Source organism: Equus przewalskii, chromosome 30 (assembly GCF_037783145.1).
Source record: "Equus przewalskii isolate Varuska chromosome 30, EquPr2, whole genome shotgun sequence".
NCBI lineage: Eukaryota > Metazoa > Chordata > Mammalia > Perissodactyla > Equidae > Equus > Equus przewalskii.
Window position 1 is genome coordinate 5385755 of NC_091860.1, and position 11876 is coordinate 5397630.

At 42.4% G+C, this 11876-nt stretch overlaps 1 protein-coding gene across 18 annotated transcripts in view; it reads right to left on the reverse strand.

Annotated features, from left to right (window-relative positions):
- ZEB1 (zinc finger E-box binding homeobox 1) overlaps positions 1-10512 on the reverse strand; it is a 180567-nt gene extending 170055 nt beyond the window's left edge. For 5 of the 18 annotated variants that reach the window (XM_070601334.1, XM_070601337.1, XM_070601340.1 and 2 more), the window contains exon 1: positions 10374-10495. Coding sequence is in view for 8 of the 18 variants with exons in the window: in XM_070601320.1 (XP_070457421.1) it covers positions 10374-10431 (58 nt within the window). In the remaining 10 variants the exon portion in view is untranslated. Of the gene's footprint in view, positions 1-7855; positions 8096-8174; positions 8577-9010; positions 9181-10373 lie in introns of those variants that run through there. The other 13 variants (XM_070601320.1, XM_070601321.1, XM_070601326.1 and 10 more) reach the window with 13 other exon arrangements.
- Between the last annotated feature and the right edge of the window lie 1364 nt (positions 10513-11876).

Here is an 11876-nt window from a genome sequence, read left to right on the forward strand (position 1 = left end):
CAACCCAATTAAAAATGGACAAATGACCAGAATAGACATTTCATAAAACAAAATATACAAATAGCCAATAAGTACATCAAGAGATACTCAAACACATCGGTATCCATGAAATCCAAATTAAAACCAAAAGAATACTACCATATACCTACTGGCATAGCTAAAATTAAAAATATGGAGAAATGTTTACAATGATTGGAGCAACTAGAACTTTCATACATTGCTGGTAGAAATGTAAAATTTTACAAGCACTTTAGAAACCAGTTTAGCAGTTTCTTACAAAGTTAAACATACACTTATGATATCACCCAGCAATTCTAATCCTGAGTATTTACTCAAAAGAAATGTACTCATATATCCACACAAAAATTTGTATGTGTGTTCACAGAAGCTTTATTCTATAGCAAAGAATCAGAAACCCAAATAGTAAGTCCATTGTAGGAGAATGGATAAACAAATTGTGATATATTCATGCAATGGAATACTACTCAGCAATATAAAAGGAATGAACTACTGATGCATGCAGTAAGATGAATAAATCTTAAAAACATTATGCTGAAGAAGGCAGACAAAAAGAGTACAGAACAGTAAATCTAATCTCTAGTGATCAAAAACAGATCACTGGTTGCTTGGGCCAGAGGTGGGGAGGAATGACTGAGATGAGCTACAAGGGAACTTTTTCGGGATGACGGAAATGTTCTATATCTTGATGTTGTGGTGGTGGTTAAACAGGTGTATATCAAAACACACTGAAATGTACACACATAATGGTCTATGCAAATTACACCTCAATAGAGTTTATTAAAACACACACACACAGAGAACAGGGTATGATTTTAACTTTTGTCTTAGGATTGCCCTAATCTGTACCCTAAGAACATAATAATACAACCATCTTCTTAAATACATTACAAACCAAATGAGTGTATGAAAAGCTATGGACTCCACACTCCTTAGCCTATTCAAATATAGAATATAAAGTTTAGCTTTCTTGGGCTTGGGTTGTTTTATCCAATAGAATAACAGTCTAGGACATTATCCTTGAAGTCTCTGTCAATATTATAAATAAAAGTAATCTAGCGACATCTCTCTCAATACTGTATAGTGCCCCTTAAAAAGAGTCCAAGACAGCCTTCCTCAAGCTAAAAGGCATGTGACAAATAGCACTAAGATGAAGCTTCAATGTATATTTTTATAATAACATCCTTTTAAATGGCAGTTATATTAGCTAGAGTTAATACTGGACAAGAGAATAAGAAATTGTCAGTCGATGCAAAATGTATTTAAAACAAATAATCTAATAATATAAGTAAAATGTTAAATAAACATTTCTTGAATACTTAAAACATGTACTAGGCACAATGCTTCATATGTCTCATTTAACCTTCTCAACTCTAAGATTATCATCCCCATTTTACATATGGGGAAATTCAATCATAGGGAAACTAAGTAGCTTGGCCAACGTGACTCAGCTAGTAAATTACAGGATCAATCCCAACTCTTAACCACTATGTTTGCTCCTCTTAAGAAAGAAATGCTATATTCAACAGGTGAACCCCGGATGCATTAAAGACCTCAACATGAAAGGTAAAATTACAAAACTATTAGAAGAAAATCTAGGAAAATATCTTGCAATTTATGAATTAGGAAGGACTTCTTAGTACCCACGAAGTCAAAAATTCGACAGATTTAAATACATTAAAATTAAGAATTCCTGTACCACAGTCAAAGTCAACAGATGATTGACACATTGGGGAAATACTTGCCATGTCTAAAACCACAAACGGTTTACCATCTCAAATACACAAGGAACTCTGGGAGATCAACAAGAAGTGGAAAACCAACCAAAAAGAAAGGCAGAGGATATGAACAGGCCAGACATGGAAAGGGAAACCCAAACGGCTAGCAAGGATATGAAGAAAGGATCAACCTCTTTGGTAAACAGAAAAGCATATATTAAAGCAACCATGAGATTCTACTTAACAACTATCAAATTAGCAAAATGCAGGATGTTGTATGATACAAAAAGCTGGCAGAAACGTGAGAAAACAGCATTTTTATAGGCTGGCGAGTGTAAAAATTGGTGTAGCCACTTTAGAAATAATCTGGCAGAATTTAGTGATATTAAATATGTGACTAACCTATAACTCAGCAACATCATGCCTGGATACACGTCCCCAGAGAAAGTCTTCCACAGCCACGCAACATGTAGGAAGATGTTTATTACATAATTATTTGTACCCAAGAGTTGGAGTCAACCTGGGTATCCATCATTAGGGGAAGTGATAAGTAATCTGTGCTAGATGCAAACCATGAAATACTGCACGGTTAGAAGCAATGAACTATATGTACATACAGCAACATGAACAGATTCCAAGCAATGCTGAGTGAAGTAAAATATATAGCAAAATAGCAATTATGTAGATGCAAAACACAAAAAAACTACATAATTTTACAAGGTTAGAGATATGACCAATTACATATATAAAACACATTAGATTGGGTGCAAGTCAGGGTTAGGAAGGACAGAGTGAATGGGAGTTGAGATTGGGAATGAAGAGGAAAAATTACAATCCAAATAATGAGAGTCCGCCTCTAAGCAACACTAAACTGAATCTAAACATTGCATCTGAAATGTTTTAAGTGATACAGTCACATCAATTATTAAATTTGAAAGATTTATGCAAATAGATTAGAAATCCCTTTTTCTGAGATGATGGCATTCTACACAATACGTTTTGGTTTTAACTATGATAAATTTGAAAATTTATAACATACAGTTCTTACTTGTTACCATCATAGATAAATATGCTCAACATGCTCTACTGAAAGGAATACTGAGCCACAAACCTGAAAAGCTGTAACCTAGTCCAAGCTAACAGTCACAGGGACTTGGCAAAGTCCTTTTACCTCTTTGAATCTGGTTGCTTAACTGCACAAATGGATTTGAATCATTCTCACAAATCCCTGCAGCTCCAAAATTATTTCATTTTTTTCTTAATTAATATTTATTCATATGAAATTATTCCCTCCCTCCTCTCCACCCCCAAAAAAGTAAAAAACAAGAGTATCAAAAGAGATTTAGAAAAGTGATGTAGCAAGAGGAGTGAACAGTAACTCAGTTTTTTGGAGTAGAAAGGAGAAAACATTAAAGAGATACGGTGATTTTCATAGCTTTTTCAAGTCTGTCAGGCAGAGTAAGGTTACTGTAAGCCCAGGTTCAGAAAGCCACTCCTGGAAGGATTTTGCCGTATGCTATTCCACATGTCACTATCACCCCTTCCCAAACACATGCTAAAGTCTCTTGCAGCGCTGCTACTTGAACACCCTAAATTTCAGCTTATCTGTATCAGTTTTCAGATAAAAAATTCTCTCTAAAAGTCCCTTCCATATTCAAAATGTAATACTCCAAGAGAATGAAGAGTTGTTTAATAAACAAACTAGTCACACTCAACACTTGACAAAAAAAACATTCAATTAGAACTGTGGATTAAATGGATATAAACACCTTAAGAATGAGGGAAGTTAGAATATTCTACATTGGTGAACATGTGTAGTAACTGAGATATCTAAAGAATGCTGCTGCTGCCATTTATAAAAAAATTGAAATCAGAATATTTAAAATATCTAAAAAACTGAAATTACAATATTTAAAATACTAAAAAAATCGAATTAGAATATTTTTTTAAAAATAGAGGACTTTTAATATTCTTAGAATGCAACAATAAACATGAGAAATTGACATCATTCCCATATTTATCTTCCATTCACATTTCATTTTAAATATGGTTGGGGGAGGGGTGAGGGGGTGATTGGGAATTAAGAGGTCACAAAACATCCGTTACTACTAATTCCAGCACAGATGTCGCTGTTACTGCAAAAGAGATGATGAAGGTTTTCTCAGGTTGCCATACTATAAGGTCTTCTACCAAGAGCCACAGTTTAGACCTCAAACTCCACATATCAAGTCTCAGTAAATACATAAAGTTGATTATGAAGAGAAATGTGTATATGAACGGACAAACGTAATCCTGATGAATATAGAGGACATGTATTAAACAACAGGATGATGTTTGAAGAAAAAATGAGAGGGAAATAACTTCTTAGAGAGTGAAAAATCAAGAAAATTTCATAGCTATAATACAAGTATAGACTTGAACTCAGCTTTTTTTGCTTTTCCTTTCAGAATCTTTCAATTTATCTACACCTAAACTGATGTACTCCAAAACACATTTTTTTTTAAAGATTTTATTTTTTCCTTTTTTCTCCACAAAACCCCCCAGTACATAGTTGTATATTCTTCGTTGTGGGTCCTTCCAGTTGTGGCATGTGGGACGCTGCCTCAGCGTGGTTTGATGAGCAGTGTCATGTCCGCGCCCAGGATTCGAACCAACAAAACACTGGGCCGCCTGCAGCGGAGCACACGAACTTAACCACTCGGCCACGGGGCCAGCCTCTCCAAAACACATTTTAACAAAATTAATGAAGTGAACTGGAAACATTAAATTTTTTTCTCTGAAAACCATCTTAAAGCAAATTTTACCTATTAGAGAGCGTTTTGCTAGCTAAGTAGCAAAGTTGGTAGGACATTGCCATATTTTCAAGCAAGCCAGTTTCGGGTTAAAAAGCAGCATAACCCACCTGCATCCAGGTTAAAATTTAGCCATGATCACACTATAATAAAATTTTTTATTTGATAAAATTGATGTGCTAAGAATGCTTCCTTTAGGAATATAATTTTCAAAACTTTGGATTTCCATCCAAAGGAAAGGTTATTTCCTATAGCAATGCCTGTATAATAGATCAGATTTAATTTTAACTGGGGATGCCACAAAACTTTTTCTACTATGTCTATCTCTATTTATTTTCTTTTAACTTACAGCTAGTTCAATGATTATTTAGCTAGTAATATGTACAACATGTAGCCTTTTTAAAAACCATTTTATTATATTTCCTAATCAGGACACTTTTCTACTTTAAATTTTTTAAAATTTTCTTTCAACAACGAACTTTTATTTTACCTTATATCTCTATTAGAAATGCACATACATTTCCCCATAAATTAGTGACCAAGCTTCCAAGATTGAGGAACCTTTTTCAACCCTAAATCCTATTTCTACAATTTCCTCAAGTCCTCTAACCTCCTACTGCACTTTTGTACACTAATGTACGTCTTTTTCCAACATCTACATGATTTTTCTTCTCCTGTACTGCAATTCAATACAGGTAGTTAAGAGTAGCTAACAATGTAATTCCACATGATATTGCATCTGTGTTTACATCTGGCTCTAATCACATGCTTAGAAGTGATTTTTACAGGAGAAAGCAAAACGGGGGAAAAAATAAAAACACAACTATGAGAAATAATTATTCTGTTATTTTAAAAATATCATTTCTAATTTGACAGAACTTTCTCACCACATGCTTCAAAACTACTAAAACTGTAAACATAGGGAAATACTGGATACTAGAGAAAGAAAGAAAAAAGTACTAACCAAATATTTCATATGCTTTTATATCAGGGTCATCTTAGCAAGCGATTGATGCTTTCAATTTATAAGATATTTTAAGTTTTGCTCCATGCTACAATTATATATGTCATGGCTGTGTGGTAAAGTTCCTCAGCTCATAAAAAACTAAGTGAATCACACCTATTCACTACTGAGCTCTAGGAATTAGGAGAACATCAAATTCAAGAAACATCTGTCAGGAAACGTAAAACTATATTTACACACACACACACACACACACACACACAGAGGACATCCTAAAATGAGAAATTCACACAAGCTTACCTGATAATTCAGGTATTTCCTACCTAGTTCAAGATAAGCAGTATTACTATTGCATTATGGTACTGGTATTGGGGCATTTAGAGAAACACCACTAAAAATGATTAGGGAAATAAATACTTCTAACATTTGACCAATGAAAGGCTTCCAAAAGTTTACAGTGATATTAACTTAATTATATGGGCATAAACCAAAAAGAAACAACTGAATTCATTGAGTTTCATGCAATTATTTATGTGTAAAAGTTATATCAATTTACAGTTTGTTGAAAACTAAGAGTTCTTTGAATACAAGCAAACAATAATTAACCAACTATAGAGAATTTTTCACTGCATTTAAAGCCTCAAAACAAACTTACATTTCTTAATTTACAATTCTAAATTTAAAATTTACACACTAGCTGATCCTGATTCTTAACTAGAAGGAGAAGGAAAAGATAAAATCTAAAAATCACTAACATGTGAGTGACTGCTGGTTAACATTTTCTTTAGCGTAGTCTGTCAGCTCATGTATACTTTAAGTCTGCATAAGTTATGGGAAAATAATTACACTAATACCAATCAATTAACTGCAGTGTTTCTTACCATATTTACATCTTTTAACATCTAAAAACATGTATTTTCAGAGATCTTACTATGAATAAAAAAGGAGGTTAAAAAGTATAGTAAATATGCAAAATAAATGTGGGCCAATCATTATACATTCTTCTCCAAACCTAACAACATAAAACAAAACTTTTTGTTAAAAAGCCATAATACAACTCGTCTAAAGTGAGACCAAATTGATAGCAATCTCAATGTCAATATTTAAAAAGCTCAAATTAATAAAATTGTTCAAGTTAAAACATTCCCACTTCTTTCCAGTTTTAGCATACTAGAAAATACTAATGCCTAATTTACCCGGGGCTAGTTTTAAATAACAGTAAGACTGAGAATTATACTGAAGGTCCCTATCAACACAGAGGTCCCAATCAACAGGAGACAGAGCAACTTAATGTACTACTACACCAGTAATCACTTTTGTTAGCATCCTCTACTGGTGGTTTCCAAAGACAGCAAGCGTAAACGGTGCAAATGACAGAAAGATATGTACCTACTATTCCATCTAAAGTGAATTAATCAGCATGTGGTCTTTAGCAGATAGAATACATGTCTCCAAAAAAATAAATACATAAGACAACCACACAGAGAATAGATGTGGAAAATGAGAAGATTTTTAAAATACAACAAACAAAGCATTACATTATAAATGGTAAAAATTGATTTCAGCAATTCAAATGCCACTCCTTTACAGATGACTAACATTACCATAAAGTTACTACATAAGGTTTGATGCTTTGGCCAAACGTTACTCAATTGGTTTACCCCTGTCAAGTTACTTTACTTGATTCTCCCATTAATATCCTACTCTGCAGATATATTCCAGAAAGGAAATTAAAATATTTTACTGGAGGCTTAGCAGTAAAATCTGCATATCATGTTAAAATGAACAAAAAAATGATTTGCATACAAATAACAGCATAAAGTATCTCTATGACTATCTCCCACTGTTCACATCATTTATTCCTTCATTTAAAAGATTTAAGAGTTAACATTTTTTTCCAAGCAATTCTCTCCAAAAAACTGCAACTTAAACATGATTGCGTTGCTAAGAAATATTAACCAGGACCTTCCCTGAGGTTTCACAACACAATGGCATATAACTTCATTTTTAATCTGCAAATTATAAGGCTTAATCAAATAGCAACGCTGTAATCATCAGCAATGGATGAAATGCATTTGAGAACAAAAAGAAATACAAGGAGAGAGCCAAAAGTGATGAAAATGGAAGATACCTGTAGTAGTGCCGTGCTATCTTAAACACCTTTTGTTTTCTGAGAGTAATGCATACTGCAGACAAGACATTTTGTGCTAAACAGCCCCAAATCTGTTTTTCTAATATTAAACACAAAGGAAAAACACTGACAGCAAGCGTGGTAAATAAATCCCTCCCTTGAGAATGAAAGCAGCAGACAGGAGGGGGCTGACATACATGCAGGAGAAAACTAAACACCATCTTTTTTCTACCTGCACAAGTTGCCATTTGCTGCAGCGATCGAGAACCTCTTTTTCCTGTTGATTTCAAGTACCTTTCAGGATAGCTGTTTTCCCCTTAAGTCATCTGTTGATATGCCTTATGAGTATAATATTCATATCACAGGATCTTTAGGAGAAAAATCCATTCTTTCCTGTTCAGGTAAACATGTTTACAGCAGCTGCACAGACGCTGGGTGGTTCAGACTCACATGTCATACACATGTCGTCAGCAACAAGAAAAGCCCCTTTCTCTGGCTATGAACATTTTGAATAAGGTAAAAGGCGAAAAGCCCTTTCTGAACCAACTTACCTTTCATAAAGCCACATCAGCAACGGCGGCAACAGCTCAATATAGAATACACACTATTTGACGCTAAAACAGGAAATTAAAATTGCAATAGCCTATGCTCCGCTCCTTGCTGTAACAAGTCATCTCTCCACAATGAGAATACCAAATATTAGTTATCAATCATAACTAAGTGACATCTTTAAAATGAAGATGTTTATTCGAATATCTAAAATCATTCATGAAAACAGTGATTTTAATGTCGGCTCAAATATATTAAAAATATGTTTACGACTGGAAGGAAACATCTTGAAACAGCTTAAAATCTTCGTATCTGCTTCTAGACAGGAAATCCCACACAAAATCTAAAATTGCCAGGAAAGGTTACAAAACCTCGCGTTGCGCATCCCAGAGGGGAGGGAGAATGGGAACCCGGGAACAGGGGGTGGGGCGGGGGGAGCGCGCGCGAGTTTTTACTTAAACACACATTTCCTCATTTTCTGGAAGATGCAGCCATCCCACTATAGGCGCATTCATTGCCCTACTCTTAAAACCTCGTTTTTTAAAGAACGCAGGAACCAAAAGGAGCCCCTTGGTCCGAAATGTACGCGTAATTCCTTATATAGCCTCGCTGCAGCCAGCGGCAGGGCCGTTGCCGCCCATTATTATACAAACAGGTACCCGGCCGGCCGGGCGGGGGCCTCTCCCCGCGCTCCCGCCGCCCCCGGGCGGAGAAGTCTCGCCCCTCTCGCCACAGGAACTGTCCAGACAATAACAATCAGCAGACATTTCACTGCTGAACAAGAGAGAGAGAAAGCACAGAATCGCCCCGGAGATAAGCAGAAATACAATCAACTTACAACGTCTCTCCAAACTGGAAAAGGCGACTGTGCAACAACAACCACATGTTCGGGTCTCGCTCTCTCGCGCTCTCTCTTATTTTTTCTTTTTTTTTAACTCTCACGCCAGGCAGAGGGGTGTGCATGTCCCCGGCACATCAGCACAAATCAATAAACACCGCAGCTGCGGCGCGAGCAGCGGACCCGCGCGTCCGTCGGTCCGTCCGCCCCCTCCCCCACCCTCCTCCCACCCGAGACCGAGAGCGCCATCCAAGCTCCATTATCCGGCTTCAGCGCTCCGAGCGTCCGGCCCAGGTAACAACTTCCCCAAAACCGAAAGAGAGGCGTAGGCACAGAACCCCAGCCCGGCGCGGAGACGGGGTCTTCCCCTGGGAGGGGCTCTGTCGGTGGTGCTTCCCCGTCTGTGAGCCCAGGTAACTCCACACACCGCCGTGCCCAGCTCGCCGCCATCCACACGGCCCCGGCCGCTCCCGCCCCGTCTCCGCGCCAGCTCCCGCACCGCGGGGACCTCCTCGCGGGGCTCGCCTCGGCGCCCCAGGCCGGGGGCCCGGGGCTCGGGACCCGCGCGCGGGGAGGAGGGGCGCGGAGGGACCCGCGCCTCCGCGCCGCTAATCCCCAGTCCGCGAGCGCGCCTCGCCGGCCGGTCACAACTTTACCGCCGCCGGCCGAGCCCGTCCGCCCGCGGCGCGCACCGCGCACACGCGCGCACGGACGACACGCAGCCCACGGCCGCCGCGTCCCGCCCGCCCGCCGCCGCCGCGCGCTCGCAGCCCGGCCGGCCCGCCCGGCCCGAGGCGCGGGGCCCGAGCGACGGCGCCGGCCGGCCGGGGCGGCGGCGCGCGGAAGCCACTTTGCACGGTCAGCGCCGGGCACAAGTTAGTTCCGCGGCTCCGGGGCCTCGGCGCCCGCCCGGGGAGCCGGCCGCAGCGGGCTGGGGAGGAGGGGGAGCGGGGAGGCGCCGAGGGCGAAAGAGTGGGGAAAAGTGCGAAAAGAAGCAACAGCCGCTCCACCCGAGACCAGAAAAGTGGCCGGCCGCGTCCGGGCCGCCCGCCCTGCGCCGGGGATGCGGCGGCGGCGGCGGCGGCTAACGGTCCAGGGAGGCGGCAGGGGCGGCAGGAGCCGCTAGGCGGAGAGAGACCAGGTAAGAGACATAACGGTTCAGGGAGAGCGAGCGGCCGCGGCGCGGCTCCGGCCGCGGCGGCAGCGGAGGGGGGCAGGAGCACTACTTTCTACTTTCCCACTCCACTTTGCCCGTCCCTGCCCCGGCCGCCCCCGGCCCGGCTCGCCCCCCTCACCCCCGGGGGCGCCACGGCTGCCCGGCTCCCCCTGACTCCGCCGCTCCCCGGTCCCCTCCGCCACTCACCGTTATTGCGCCGCGGGTTCGCCTGCTTTCTGCGCTTACACCTGGGGCCATCCGCCATGATCCTCTCGCTTGTGTCTAAATGCTCGAGTCACCTCCTCCCCCTCCCTCCCCCTTCCCCCCCACCCCTCCGCCTCCACCCCTCCCCCCTCCCCACCGCACCTGGTTTACGACACTCGCGGCTTTACGACATCACCTTCCTTACACCTAGAGCCGCTCGCTCTACGGCCGGAACCTTGTTGCTAGGGAGAGCACGGTTTGCGGCAACCGTAGAAGCAGCTGAGTTTGAATCCGGGGGGAGAGGAAAAAGTTCCCTTCAGATGTCGGGGGACAGGGAGGGGGGCACTGGGAGACTGTGGGGACGTGGCCCGCGGGACGACAGGCCGCCGGAGGGAGAAAGGTAAAGTGGGAAGACTTCGCGGCGTTCCGCCTCTGAACTGGCCACACCCGCCGCGGCCGCCTGGGGCGCGTGGGGTCTGGCTCCTTCGCCCTGGGACCCTGTGCCCTCAGAGCTGCCCCTCCGAGAGCCCGGAGCCACCTGTCCGCCCTCGTCCTCAGGTTGGGCTGCGCCCCGGGGCCCCGGAGAGGGTCGTGTGTGGCTCCCCGGGCGTCCCAGTATTAGGGCAGGGCGAGATCGGGAACGGCGAGGCCACGCACGTCACGGGAGCGCTACCTGACGCCCTTCCCTTCCCCGGACGCACGGGTTTCCCCCGGCGACCCGGGCTGGGAAGTGACTTCAGTTAGGTAGAACTTCAGCTGGACCCAAAGCAGGGCGGCAAGTTCCGCTTGCCAGCAGCCTGGGCGGTAAAGCGGAATGAGTAATAGCCATACTGTCCCCGTCTCACTTCCTCATCCGCGCTGCCTCTCACCTGCTGTCACCTCGGCCTCCCGCGCCCCGCCGCCCCTCGCCCTTCGCGCCCGTAGGGCAGAGCGCAGAGGCCGGCGGGGCTGGAGACTCGGCGTGAAGGTGTTAACAGGCCGTGACTGACGCCTAGATGGGCGGTTGTCGCTGTAGAGGACCTTAAGGCGAGAAACGACGCCCACGGACGCGGGCTTTGAGACTGATGGATTGCTGATCGCATCTCGAGTCCCTGACTTTGCGCGAGTTTGGGGATTTCTGAAAGACCACATAGATAACACCACAAATACCAAGGAAGTCAAGTCTTCAGTATTCAGTAGGATTTAGATTCCCCCCACCCCCTTCCAATGAGGAAATGTCTTTGGGACCAACTTTATGGAATACGTGAACTGAGCTGTATTTCAAATAACAGTTATAAATTAACAATGTGGGAGTTATTGGTAGACAAATTGAGAAAACTGAAACATGACATATAGCGTATTAGACATAACATAGTAAGTCGCCCAGCACAGTGCTGTCACACAGTAGGTGCTCAATAAATTTATGCCTATAATTTTTGTTATACCTATGGCAAGAGTCTTTATCGTGCTAAAATAATCTTTTAAATACTCTCCAGAATTTTGGAAGGTTAATTAATAATCTCCTCA